The sequence below is a fragment of the Malaclemys terrapin genome, chromosome 9 (assembly GCF_027887155.1).
Source record: "Malaclemys terrapin pileata isolate rMalTer1 chromosome 9, rMalTer1.hap1, whole genome shotgun sequence".
In the NCBI taxonomy this organism is placed as follows: Eukaryota; Metazoa; Chordata; order Testudines; family Emydidae; genus Malaclemys; species Malaclemys terrapin.
The window spans coordinates 5101147-5115748 of record NC_071513.1 but is presented as its reverse complement, the minus strand read 5'-3'; the positions used below and the strand labels follow the sequence as shown (position 1 = coordinate 5115748).

General features: G+C 42.1%; 1 protein-coding gene across 1 annotated transcript; it reads right to left on the bottom strand.

The window, feature by feature from the left end:
• Positions 1–547: 547 nt before the first annotated feature.
• Positions 548–6408, bottom strand: BRS3 (bombesin receptor subtype 3). The gene is made up of 3 exons (XM_054040366.1): positions 5800–6408; positions 2573–2924; positions 548–1937 (listed from the first exon to the last, which is right to left on the bottom strand). Exons 1-3 carry the CDS (start codon positions 6231–6233, stop codon positions 1542–1544), a joined length of 1182 nt encoding a protein of 393 aa, XP_053896341.1. The 5' UTR covers positions 6234–6408; the 3' UTR covers positions 548–1541.
• Between the last annotated feature and the right edge of the window lie 8194 nt (positions 6409–14602).

The following is a 14602-nucleotide window of genomic DNA, read 5'->3' as shown; positions in this document are numbered from 1 at the left end:
CCAATCAGGCCGTTGAAAGTCCCAGCGGCGGTGCTGCCCGGCTAAGGCAGGCTAGTCCCTAACTGGTCTGACACCACGCTGCACCCCGGAAGAAGCCAGCAGCAGGTCTGGCTCCTAGGCAGGGTGGGGGTTAGGGGAGGGCCACAGGGCTCCGTGTGCTGCCCCCGCCCCAAGCACCAGCTCTGCACTCCCATTGGCTGGTTCACGGCCAATGGGAGCTGGGGGTAGTGGTGTCTGCGGGCGAGAGCTGCACGGAGCTCCTTGCACACCTCCGCCTAGGAGCCGGACCTGCTGCTGGCTGCTTCCGGGATGCAGCACGGTCCATGGTGCCAGGACAGACAGGAAGCCTGCCTTAGCACCCGTCCTCCATCACTGACCGGGAGCTGCCCGAGGTAAGCCTGCCCCCCAACCCTGTTCCCCAATCCCTGCCCCAGTCCTGAGCCCCCTGAAACCTGGAGCCCCTTCCTGCACCCCAAATCATTCATCCCTGGACCTACCCCAGAGCCTGCACCCTCAGTCCAGAGCCTTAACCCCCTCCCACACCCCAAATCCCTCATCCCCAGCTCTGTTGGGTCACAAGCATCAACAATTTTCTTCAACTGGGTCTCCAGAAAAAAAAGTTTGAAAGCTACTGCTATAAAGCAAGCTAACTCCCAGCACCTATTCTAGCTCTTACTGACTATTGAGTTGATAGGATAGATATATTGATCAAGGGAGGAAAAATCAAATACTAAATAATAACACTTAGTCCTTTTATAGGACTTTTTTATCTATAGAGCTCAAAGTACTTTACAAAGGTGGGTAAGTCTGATTATCCCCATTTAACAGATTTGAGTGCCAGATGTGGATTTTCCACCCCCCTGAGCAATGCAGTTATACTGACATATGTTTGTTGTGTAGACCAGGGTTTAGCGCTGTCTCATCGTGCTATCGCTTTCAGCGTAGTTTATTTTTTTTCATAAACTGAAATTAAACAACCTCCCCCTAAACTTTCACTCCAAAGTTTTGACCATTGTTCAATATTTGGTGCAAGGAAAGTGACAAAATAAGAAACCTCTGTGGTTTGTCATTCTATGGAGAGCTGCTTCCATTTTGAAAAACATCAAAGACAACATAAGTGTTCAACAAAAGGCAGCGCTGATTGTCACTACTCTCTGGCCAAGAGTATAACAACAATTGTAATTTTCTGAACACAGAACCAGTACAAAAATATTCCTGCAGCTCAAGTGAGTTTAACTGAGCTTAACTTTGTCAGCTTGGCGCAGAAACCTCAGGCATATGGAAAGGATGCATAGCATTCCCGGGGAATAGGCACTATTCTCTTGACTGAGCTTACATCAGTTGTGTTTCTTCTTTTCCCCACACACACTGGTGTGATTTCTCCATTGTATAATTGAAGATGTTAAGAAGTCATGCTGAAGATGCTTTCACAGACTGTATAAAGGGTGCATTCTTTTGTTTACTTGCAGCTCCTAGCAGGGTCCCGGTGCACTAGAATCTTGGGAAATGTATGATGTTGGTACTTCTCCATGATCGAAGAACTAAACGCTCTCCTCTTCTTTTGTGATACTATAATCTGTTAGCAAAGTAACACTGATTTCTGAGCCATTTGTGCTGCCTGTGGCTGACAAAGCTCTGGTAGGTGTGTTGCTGGGAGGCCGTGTGGGAAGCCTCGCCTTGCAACACAAGATTTGCTTTTTAAAATGTTGCCGGAAACTTTTACTTAGCCAATAAAGAGCAAAGGGATTGACACAGGAATTGCTGAAGGCCAAAGCCCGGGAGAAAATAGTGACTATAAGATGAAAGGCAGAGGCATCTACGGAAGAGTGGTAGGTGAAAGATCGATACAAATAGAGAATGTGGTTAGGCAGCCAGCAGAGGGCAAACAAACCAACTAGCACCAGCACTGTTTTTGCCACTCTCTTGCGGGATTCAATCTAGGAAAAAATAATTGCATATCTATTATTAATAATACATATTTATGTATTATGCTACTCCCTGGAGGGCTCTGAGACCCTTAATAAAAATCAGTCTAAATACGATCCTTATTGAAAGGTAGCATGGCAACAAAGCAGAAACTAAAGCATTTTCATTTTCACCCTTACATTTTTGTGGCTTTGGACAGGGTGTTTTCACTTGGGAGCATCCGACTATGAAACTCCCTCTCCCACCCTTTGGTCTGATAGAACCCACTGAGGCCTCGTCTAGACAAGGATTTAGGGACGTGATGTTAACACGTTAGCTAATGCATTCTAATGCAAGCTCTGTCCCTCAGTGTTTAGAATTTAGTGAAAGGTGCCATAACTACTAAATTCAGTGTGGTCCTGATTCAGCAAAGCATTTAAGCACATACTTAAAATGAAATCAATAGGATTTAAGCACATGCTTAAATGCCTTTCTGAATCAGGGCTATTGCTGCCTGCGTATACAGGCTGCATTTTACATAGACTTGTTACTTGTCTGTTGTGTATACTGTATATGTGAAACGTTTGCACTCAGATTAAATTAAGATTTGAATCAGTATGCTTAGACTTCTAAAAGCTGGGTACCCGAGATTGTGATCCTTACTTACCTGTTTACGGGCATGGCCATGTTCTTCAGCTGGCATGTTGAATGTACTTTTGTACAATGTTTTGGCAATAAGAAAATAATAGACAGAAATGACAACTAGCGGTATAATATAGAACACCAAAAAGCAAACCAGAGAGTGAGCTTCTTGCAGAATCTTCTCAGATACAGGATAAGGGGCACATGCTTCAAAAGACACATTTTTTTCAGGATTGCTGAATGAATATAAATCCGAAAATACAGCTTCTGGGATTGCTAATATCATGGAGACAATCCAAACACAGCCAGCTTTACAGCAGGTCTTCAAAACTGCATCTGATGTTTGCAGTTCCAAGGGCTTAACAATAGCTCTGTACCTAGAAACACAACCAACACCATAGTGTTAGAAAACATGCAGTAATATTAGTCTTGTGGCACCGATAATTTAAATTTGTGGGGACAAATTCATGCCTGATATATCTCCACTAAGGTTAACATAATTGTCTTGGGAATTTAAAGGGGAGAATTTGGTCAGTTTTCGTTTTTAAAATGCTAGATATATACATAATTATGCATTTGTTCTTCTGTGTTTTGAAGTGATGCTAGCCTCTCCATAAAGAAGGCAGAAAGAAGCTCAAAGATGAACTTTAAGCATGTACTTAAATCCTGTTGACTTTAATTGTCTTGAAACTTTTCTCCCCCAGAATGATCATATGTCCAAAATAGACTGGTCTGCAAACTCCGAATTCAGTTTGCTTTGTAAACCATGCTTAGGAAAGGTGCCATCTAGTGTTTGGAGAGGTTTTGTGTGTAAATTAATATTTGCGGGGAGGGGGGACGGAGTTGTATATTCTGTATTATGGGTGCACAAGGGGAGGTAAATGGGGAATTTACAAAGATATGTAATATAAAGAGCTTGTGTGGAGTTGAACATGCCCCACATTAAAGATAAGCATGAAAGGGTTTAATTAAAGTTTTGTTGAGGTAGCCATAGCAACAAAAGGCAGAGGCAGGCACCTGAAGGGAAGATGGAGTGCTCCTTCCCAGTCTAGTTCAGCCTAGGAGAAGGGCCAGGAAGCTCCCAGACTTGGAATGGGGGGGGGACGGGGGACTGGAAACTGGCCATTTTGCTACTCCAGATGGACTATTCTTCTCACAAGAGGCTTTATAAGTTCAGGGATGTTTGTTTTCCTGATGGCTGCAAGCCATTCCTTGGTTGCTGCTGGTTTGTTCTTCTTTTGGGACCTGGCAAAAGGAAACTTTGGCACTGATTCCTTGTGCAAAACAATCACAGCCCAGGTCACACTCAGACAGGACAGTTTACACATGTATACAGAGCAAGATTTAATATATAGACACTTATAAACTGACCTGCTGTTGATTCCTGGCTGTACTGCTGCAACAAGTAGTCAGATGTGGGAAATGTGTGGACCTGGGTAAACGTGTGGGGACAGGAGAATGTGGAGAGGGACATAGAGAGGAAGGCAAGGGACCAAGAGGGAGAAATGGGTATAGGGAACTGGGGAGCGCATGGAGCCACACTCCCTGCTTTCAGAATGGATGAGCCCTAGATTGGGGAGATCCATGGAAGAGGGCAGGAGACGGCCATGAAAGAGAATATAGTGAAATGGGGCACAGATCAGTATGGAGGAAAGGCAGAGCCTTTAGTGGAGTTGTACCAATTTACACCAAGTGAGGATCTGGCCCTCTGTTTCTCCTCCAGGCAAAATTAGACACACTGCTGCAGACTAGAACATTAGTAATAACAAAAAAAGAAGAACAGGAGTACTTGTGGCACCTTAGAGACTAACAAATTTATTAGAGCATAAGCTTTCGTGGACTACAGCCCACTTCTTCGGATGCATCCGAAGAAGTGGGCTGTAGTCCACGAAAGCTTATGCTCTAATAAATTTGTTATAAATTTGTTAGTCTCTAAGGTGCCACAAGTACTCCTGTTCTTCTTTTTGCGGATACAGACTAACACAGCTGCTACTCTGAAACCTGTCATTAGTAATAACCTTTTACTTACCCCAGGCCCTTATAGCCAATCAGGACAGTAGCTCATGGTGTTATAATTAACATGTTCTGAACTTTCAGAGTAATTTTAACCATATAATTACTGGATTAAAATATTGTTCCAGGCAATTATACAATGGCCTCCAGTAAGAATTGAATTCAGAAGCAGTTGCCCATTGTCCTAATACCAACTTGGATTGATTTCTTTTTTTCATTCTCTATACCTGACCTAGTTGCTATTAACTAGTTTTTCTAGTTTATGGTATTTGAAAACCTTTTCCGTCCTTTAATCTTGAGAGTTCATTTTGACTGTTTGTAGTCTTAGATCATTCATGCTCATTACACTGCTGCCTTCTATGTGTTGTTATTCAGTCATAAATAAAGCACATTGTAAATGCTTCTTGGTGAAAATGAATAATTCTGAATCACTTGTGAAGTCAGTCAGATGGAGGCACTTATGTGCTCTAATAATAAAGTATTCAGATTAGTCTGAGTTTAATTTGAGGTCCTATGAAGTAAAATGTCACTGAAAAAGCTACAGTAACTAGAAGTACAACAATTAAAATATTGAAATAGTGCTATATTGCATCTCAGTCATAGTGAGTAATTGCCATGCTTAAAATTATTGTATTGCAATAGCTTTCAAATTGTAAAAAGTCTTAAAAGTAATTTGAACTAACAATTTTGTTTATATTTTACCCCTAAGTGGCAGTCAATTTAGTCAGAGTTTTAAGGCCTGATCCAAAGCCCATTGAAGTGAATGGAAGGATTCCCATTGTCCTTAGTCCTTTTCACAGGAGGATGTGTTGTTCATCCTCATTGACTACTTCTGTACACCACTAGGTAGCACCCATATACAAACTATCTTTTCCCTGCTGTAAACCTTTTATCTTTCTTGATTCAGTAGAGGAAAAAAAATGTCTTTCTTACATCACTTCAAACTAATAAAAGGTCAGATTATTTATTTTTTAAAATTATTTTTAAATTCACTTCATTAAAAAGAATTATTTTACACTTTCAGAGAATATTGATCTCTTAACTTAAACAAATTGGAGTTGATTTTTAATGATTATTGGAAAAAATCATCTAGCTTTTAATGGGAACATGTAACATCATATTTATCTATCCAAGGACTAAGTATTACAGATTAATGCAAAGTGATGGCTTCTTCCCTTTTATTCATTTCTATCTTAATGCACAAGTACTTCCTGACAACCCTAATTGCTGCAGACCTACCTGTCAGCACTGAGAACAGTTAAAGTGAACACTGATACTCCAACTGAAGTTAACTGGATAAAAGATAACAGCTTGCAGCCAATTCTTCCAAAGAGCCAGGTATCCACAATATAGCGTGTTGCATCTACTGGCACACAGGTTAACAAAAGAAGCAGGTCTCCAAAAGCCAAGCTGGTTATGAAAATGTTTGGAACCGTCTGCATTGATTTAATCTTGAAAAAGACTTTGATGAGTATAGCATTTCCAAGGAGACCCACTGAAATGATTACAGCATATGTAACATAAATTGTGCACAGTATTTCTAATCCTGGAAAGGAGTCTTCAGTCCATCCTTGATCTACAATATCGTTGTCAGTGATAGATCTCAGTTGTTCTGTAATATTGATCGATGCGTGTGAAGTCTGATTAGCTGAATGCCAGTGTGCCAGAGACATCTCTTTAAATGTGTCTTCTATCCAGGCTGAGTTGAAATTGTTGAGAAATGTTTAATTCTCAACCTGTAGCATGTCAGCAAGAAAGACCATTTAAAAGGTATAGAATTGTGTTTGAAATTAAGATTCCTTAGTACATTAACTAATTTCTTTCACCAATCTTAAGTCCCAAAGTACGATTGGGATAATGCACACAGATCCAGTACTGAACTGTGTGGGAGGTGGAGAATTCTTTTATTGGCTTTTCAGCCAGTGGAGGTGGGGAGGGAGGAGTAAAAGAGAGATTCTTAAAGGTATTATCTGCAGTCATTTTTTTGTCATTAAGGTACTTGTGAATAGATGCTTTTTTATTATTATTATTTATTAAAACAGCGATTTTTGCATACTACCTAGTAAATATTCCTTAAGGCTTTGTTAAAATATTTTTACAAAAGAAATGTACCCTGGACTACTTATATAGGAAAACTTTCAGGTTTTCAAAAGATTATAGGTAAGTGTAAAGTCTGCTAATTAACATAGTGCTCCGCAGCATGTGTTAATATTGGATAAAAACATACTGAAACACAGATAGTGAACATCTATAGGAAAAGATATAGAGTCATGAAGCTGTGTTGATTTTTACAATTGTTTAGATCAGTGCCTTACAGAAATGTGGACAAATTCGGGTATAGCACAGTAATCCAGTGGGCTGCCAAAAGACAATTTAAGATAGCAAACTATGGCTACATTACTGCTAATGCTTACACACATGCTTAATTTTACCAACCTGAGCAATCCCATTGACTTCATTAGAATGACTCGTGGTTAAAGTTAAGGAGATATATAAGGAGTTGCAGAATTGAAGCCTGTTATCTTGTGATCACCCATATACCTGTCAGATATGACTGGTATGATTGATAACACAGATTTTTTGGCAGATAGTTATGGAAAATCTTTAGATTCCCTATACAGGAGAAGTCTGTATCTCCAAATATTAGTAACTAATTTCTTTAATTATTTTTAATTCACTGGTTAACAAAAACAAACTGCAAACTATTGAGCATGTAGATGGTAGAACTGATAACACAGATCATTTGACAGAACAGTAACTTAGCTTTCTTTGTTACACTACTTCAAAGTTATTAGTGCTATGGTTCTTAGTATCCCAGATTAGGCAATTAACCAGTCAAATTCTGCTCTGAGATGACCCCATTGACTTGCATCCCCAAGATATTGGGAATTGGACTCACTGGGTCAAATATACCGTTAATATAAGCAGGCAAAACTCTCTTTTTCCTCAGCTTGGGAAAGGGACGGATGATTAAGGACAAAGATCTGTGTCTGGAGTATTTTTTTCCTCCACATTCCCTTATTTAGCTGTTAGACAATAGGACATTCTCCTTCATTCATAGCTTTACAGAATCCATATTTTGAATCATTGTCTATTTCTCTCCACCAATCTATATAAAATGTGAATTTTTGATAGAGGGGATTTGCTGGATCTCAGTACAAAATCGAATTAGCATAAATGGAACTTGTTCCATGTAAAGTGATTAAAAAAAAAAAAATCCGATCCTAAAACCATACTGGAATCTCCTGATTTTTCTGCATGACAGCCAAAATATCTGCACTCACCACTATGCCATATTTAACATTCAAAGATCAGAGGGGTAGGCAGGATACACACAGGTTGAGTCTGTGTAAAAAAAAAAAAAAAAAAAAAAGTCATGGATACATAAAAAGTATGTAAGTCAAAAATTCAAATTAGGACCCTTTATTGGATTCTTTTGAGTAGATAAGTTCTTATCACGCTCATCCCTCATAAGTCCCATTGTATGGGTACAGTGTGTAGGCTGCTCACAAATTTAGGTGCCTTTGAGGATGGCCTGATTATATTGTCCACCCACACCAGCATAGTTGTGTACATTATGCTTAATATGGAGTGCTGCAACTGTAGCACATTGTGACAGCTTAATGGCACATAGTTATGTAAAATGTTTAGATTCCCCGTAAAGGAGGAGTATGTATCCTCAAACAGTAGGAACTAATTGCTTTTCATTATTTTTATTCACTGGGGGACAAATACAACCAACAAACTGTTGAACATCTACTAGAATAGCACAGAGAATGAAACACCAGATGTGTGTACCTAAAACTGGGATTTAGCTGAGATAAACTTGTAACTCACATTGGGCTTATCAAGATTGGCCCATGCTGCAGTGTTAAGGTATAAATCCAGATGTCAACTTCCCCAAAGTCTCACGATATTCAGACCCACTAGAGAGATTGGAGCAGGCAAAATTAAATCTGAGGCCCAGATTTTCCTCTGCAGTTCGATCACTCCGCATCACATTATTGGAGGATGCTGGACCTAAGCATATGTAGCTGACCCTGGGAAGATCACTTCAGTGTAAGGGATCCTCTGGTGGCCTGGAGACTCCTAAACCACCACCTCTTTCAGCAGCTAGCATAGGGGCATGTTCAGTGAAAAGAAGGTACAGGATGGGCTTCCCTGCACTCTGGCAGTCATCAGTTGCCATATTGGCCCCTTAGGGCTGCTGACAGCTGGCACAAATTAAAGCAATGCAGGAAGAGGGAGCACAAGGAGGGTATACAGCCCCCTTTTCACACACTCCCAAATTGTATTGTGTGCTCCTCAGCCAAAGCCAAGGATCTGGACTCTGGATCTGAATCCAGCTGTCACAATTTGGTGCGGGGGAGTGGTTCTGATGCAGAGTTTTGGATCAGGGCAATTCCATAATATTTACAATTTAAAAGCCGATGTTACCTGGGAATACGGGGACACATTTAGCCTGCTCTTATTTATTTCTAATGTATGGTAGTTGCACAGTACAGCTTTCCACCCCAGTTTACATGAGCATGCCAAATTCGAGCAGTAGTTTTCCTGCTTAGGTCAGCTCTTTCTACACACAGTTTAGATATTTACCAGCTTTGTACCTCCTCAGAGAGAGCTGTCAAGGAGAGGCTTGCCTACCTCCCACTGATTCTTCCCAGGGAGGATTGGAAGCTCTTTGCATTTCTGATGGAGGTATTTTTGGAATCGGAGAGGGTCCTGGCTGCAGATTTACAAGCCATCCAGGCACTGATTTACAGAGCAGAGAATATTTTCACAGCCAAAGTTCTAGTCAGGGCCGGCTCCAGGCACCAGCCCACCAAGCTTGTGCTTGGGGCGGCACCTGGAGGGGGGTGGCGCGGCGTGGTGCTCCGGCTCCAGCTGCCGGGGAGAGCAGAGCCCCGGCCGGGCTCTCCGCCCTCCCCCCGGCGCTTTGGCCGCCAGGGAGAGCGGAGCCCCAGCCGGGCTCTCTGGCCGCCGGGGAGAGTGGAGCCCCGGTCGGGCTCTCCGCCCTCCTCCCGGGGCTCGCTGCCCTCTTTCCCCCCCCCCCCCCGGTGCTCCGGCTGGTCAGGGAGAGCGGCCTGAGGCCAGGCTCGGCGCCCTCCCCTGCCACGCTGGGGGGGGGGGGGGGGGCGCGGCGGGAGGCTTTTTTGCCTGGGGCGGCAAAAAAGCCAGAGCCGGCCCTGGTTCTAGTAGATGGAAATTTCACTTTAAAAAAAACAAAACTCCCCTGGATTTTAGGGAATCCAGCAAAATATGTGAAAAGTCATTAAACCCACAAAATGTGCATACTCTTCATGATTATGGGTCTCTACCAATCAGACCTCATATGGTAGGTATTCAGCTTCAAAGAGAATAGTTTGTTTTCCACTCTGAATTTAGGCAAAACAGATTTTAAAAAAATTAAAGGAGATCCAATGGATTTCCGTTGTGAAAATCCAAACGGGAAAAGGAAGAGGAGAATGACATCATTAGCCTAAACAGTAAGCAGCAAGAGCAGAGTATTTTTAAACTGTATCCTTAAGTGTTAAGAGAAAATCACTTTGGGTAATTCTGACTCTCATTCTTAAAATATAGTGTTTTATAGAAAATGAATGTTCCTTTTAAACTCGCCTGCTGCAAGATCATAGAAATAAATGACTTCGGAGTGCTTCATTTAGCTGTTTCTCTGAATGAAAATGTTCTGTTTTAATGCAGAGTGCTTGCTGTCTTTTAAGTAATTTCTATGAACTGTGCAGTAATACCTACTTAGGAAAAATACCTACCAGAGCCATTTGCACTGTAACAGACCAAGCATGAAGAGAACAACCAAGGTCATAATTCCTATTAAAGGACTAACTTGTCTAACGTGTAATTATTCTGTGTAGCATACGTGTATTATATTTTTATTATTTTATTGGACAGACAGGGTTGATTGTTATTTATCTGAAATACATGAAAGAGATTCACAACTAAACTGGCAAGTATAGAGAATTTTTAGACAGGGAAATGCCATTTGGCGTAGCCAGCCTATGCTCTTTAGAATTATTTTAACTCAGCTTGCTAGGTAGTAATTGTATAGTCTGTGCCTAGAAATATTTAGCTGTCTCTTAGGCCTTGTCTACACTACACAGTTTTGTTGACAAAAGTCAGTGTTCGTTGACGAAATAGTGGAGGTGTACACATTGCAATGCTCCTTGTGCCAACAAAATAAAACCACCTCGACAAGATGCGTAGAGCTTTTTGTGGCAAATTTATATTGACAAAGTGTTAGTGTAGACCCCGCGCTTGGTTATGTCGCTGTAAATGGCCTCCAGGAGGTGTCCCTCAATGCCAATCCTGACTGCTCTAGTCAGCAGTTTGAACTCTACTGTCCTGCACCCATGTACAGAGACATTCGCCCCTCCCCCTTTAAAGGCACAGGAATTTTTGAAATTCCATTTCCTGTTTGCTCTGTGCGGAACACTCACATCGCATCTTCCCAGCTGACCGGCAGCTCCACACAGCAAACTCTCTCCAGCTTGGAGCACACTGAGTTGTTGGATCTGCTGGCACTGTGGGGAGAGGAGGCTGCGCAGTTCCAGCTCCACTCCAGCCATAGGAACTTTGATATCTACGTCCGATTTCTTGTGGCGTGTTGGAAAAGGGCTACAAACAGGTCATGCATCAGTGACATGTGAAGATAAAGGAGCTGAGGCAGGCATACCAGAAGGCAAAGGAGGCAAACCTTCACTCTGGTGCTGTGCCAAAGACCTGCCACTTCTATAAGGAGCTACACACCATCCTTGGTGGCAACCCCGTCTCCACCACCAAGAGCCTCATGGATATTTCGGCGGGGGTGGGGACAGTGGACTCAACCCCAAGGACGAAGTTGTGGACCAGTGGGTCAAGTTGGAGGATGATGTGGAGCACACGGCAGGTTCGTCTGGTGGTGCAGTGAGTCAGGACCTCTTTTCCACTCCAGAGAGGTCTAGCCAGTCCCAGCAGTCCATCTCTGGCATGCATGATGCAAGAGAGGAGAGGCCCGGTAAGTGATCTTTTTGAGTTAATGCTGCTCTGTTATATGAGCTGTCCTTTACTCTTTATATTCTAGAAGTGGGTAAAGGAAGAGATGTACAAGACTACCTGTGTTTGCATGTGCTCCACGTTCCCTTGTGCAGCTAAGTAGTGCAGTGGAAGTGTGTGTTAATGCACACCGAGATTTCAAGGGAATCCTCCAGAGAGGTCTCTAGGAAACTTTCCTGGAGGTACTCACCATCCTCTGCCGAAGGTTCCTTGGCAGAGCTGCTTTCAAATAGTAAAAGGTTTACCAGCATCTCTAGAGGCAGAAGTAACACCATCCCACTACTTCTGTGTTGCAAGAGGTAGGTTGGAAGGCCAACTCCGATGAGCTCTCAGAAGCATTGCTTAGCGATGCAGCACCGAGAATACCTTATTGGTTAAAGTCTGAGAGAATGGCTTCAAAACTTGCTAGAAGATGTAAAGCCAGAGTGTCCAGTAGAGGAGCTGGTGGAATTTAATATTCTTTGTGATATTTGACAGGTGTTGAAAGGCATTTACCAGTCATTAGCTTGAAACTCCTACTGTTCTCTATCACTGTTACATCACATCATCCCAACCTTCTTGACAGCTTTTAAGAATCCCTGACTCGTTTCAATATATGAATGTTCAGAATCTGTTTTCATATTGGTTTATTAAAAGGATTTATTTGGTGTCACTTCTCTGCAGAGAGGAAAATGAGCATAAGAAACCTCTTAATTTCTGTTAGCAGATGAATGCTCAGAAAATGAAATAACCCATCTGGAGTAATTCTAGTGGGCAACTTTAAAACGTTAACTGTGCATTTAATTTGGATCCAGGAGCTTTCTGTTATATGCTAAATACTCTCTGATGCTTAAAAGCATTCAGTATTGTGTATTAAGATTGAACTATATTACACAACAGATAATTATTCTATACAGTATTTCGATTTTTAACCTGCAAGTGGGTTTCCCTTAATGATTTGCCTTTCATTTATCAAATAACAGTCTTCTAATATCTAAAGAGAGACTGGACATCTAACTGTAAATATTATTTGAATGTTAAGTGGATATCAAAGGATAACTTACACAATTTGTAATGATTTAACAATCATGCAGTAACATACATATCTATTGCACAGGTTGTTAATATGCCTTAAATACGCTGGGCTAGAATATGACTTGGACTGCATGCCCATGCAGAGGAGTGAGACCCACCCATATACCCCAGTGTGGGCTACATGGAACTTGGGCCTGAATGATGAGGAGTAAGCAGATGCTGGATGCCCATTCAGTCTCCCTTGAGGAAGGTGGGTGGGAACGGATGAAGAATTGGCGGAGTCTTGGCTCCATTTCTCCCAGTGCACTGCTCTGTGTACTTAAGCTGGCATGGGGAGGGTGTTGTAATTTTGTGCTGATCCAGATTTGTGCGAATGACACAAGTTGAGAGGTATTGCCAATGCTTAGGAGGACCGGTATATCGTAAAAGAGGGTCTGGGTAACCTTGAAAACTGGAGTAATAGAAATGGGATGAAATTTAATAGTGCAAAGTGCACGGTCATGCACTTAGGGACTAACAACAAGAATTTTTGCTATAAGCTGGGGACTTAGTTGGAAGCAACAGAGGAGGAGAAAGACTTGGGTGTATTGACTGATCACAGGATGACTATGAGCTGCCAATGTGATATGGCTGTGAAAAAAGTTACTGCGATCCTGGGAAGCATCAGGTGAGATATTTCCAGTGGAGATAGAGAAGTGTTAGTACCATTATACAAGGCACTGGTGAGGCCTCATCTGGCATACTATATGCAATTCTGGTCTCTCATGTTTAAGAAAGATGAATTCAAACTGGAGCAGGTGCAGAGAAGGGCTACTAGGATGATCAGAGGAATGGAAAACCTATCTTACGGGAGGAGATTCAAAGAGCTTGGCTTGTTTAGCCTAACCAAATGAAGGCTGAGGGAAGATATGATTGCTCTCTATAAATACATCAGAGGGGTAAATACCAGGGAGGGAGAGGAGTTATTTAAGTTATGCACTAGTGTTAACACAGGAACAAATGGATATAAACTGGCCATCAACAAGTTTAGGCTTGAAATTAGATGATGGTTTCTAATTGTCAGAGGAGTGAAGTCCTGGAACAGCCTTCTGAGGGGAGCAGTGGGGGCAAAAAACTTAACTGGCTTCAAGACTGAGCTTAATAAGTTTATGGGGAGGATGGTATGATGAGACTGGCTACATGCCATTGTAGGCAATCTGCGACTACTAGTAGCAAATATCCCCAGTGGCCAATGATGAGACACTAGCTACGGAGGGCTGTGAGTTACTACAGAGAATTCTTTCCTGGTGTCTGCCTGTTGAGTCCTGCTGAAATGCTCAGGGTTCAACTGATCGCCATATCTGCAGTTGGGAAGGAATTTTTCCCTGAGTCAGATTGGCAGAGACCCTGAGGGTTTTGGCCTTCCTCTGCAACATGGGGCATGGGTCACTTGCAGGTTTGAACTAGTGTAAATGGTGGATTCTCTACAACTTGAAGTCTTTAAGCCATGATTTGAGGACTTCATTACCTCTGCCAGAGGTTAGAGGTCTATTGTAGGAGTGAGTGGATGAGATTCTGTGGCCTCCAGTGTGCTGGAGGTCAGACTATATGATCATGATAGTCCCTTCTGGCCCTAAACTCTATGAGCGGCAAATTACACCTCTAACTTGCCCAAAGCAAGAGAGCAGAGAGGGAACTTTGTTTCCCAGATGTATCTCTGAGACACTATGCTTCACAGTACTACTGCTGGGGTAGTGCAGTTTACGCATCACCCCCTTGTTCAGTGTTGGGTCTAAAGGCATAGTCTAGCCCAGTGTTAATAACCAGCTGTGATTTGACATAAAATTTTGATGGATTTTTTTAAAAATCCCTATGTGAGCCAGTTTAAAGCAGAACATGTTTTTCTGGTGTATGTACCAGCTGTAAACAAGCAATTTAAGGGTAACTAAGAACAATTCAGAAATCAAAAGAGCTTCAGATGAGCGTATCCCCAGAGTGAACA

What these genes read in the sequence shown, in the direction of transcription:
- BRS3 (XM_054040366.1), bottom strand. Translation starts at nt 6,233, where the DNA reads ATGTCTCTGGCACACTGGCATTCAGCTAATCAGACTTCACACGCATCG. An exon ending in ACTGTTCTCAGTGCTGACAG is followed by an intron (nt 2,925 to 5,799) that starts GTAGGTCTGCAG and finishes TTGTGTTTCTAG; the next exon opens with GTACAGAGCTATTGTTAAGC. An exon ending in ATGGCCATGCCCGTAAACAG is followed by an intron (nt 1,938 to 2,572) that starts GTAAGTAAGGAT and finishes ATTTTTTCCTAG; the next exon opens with ATTGAATCCCGCAAGAGAGT.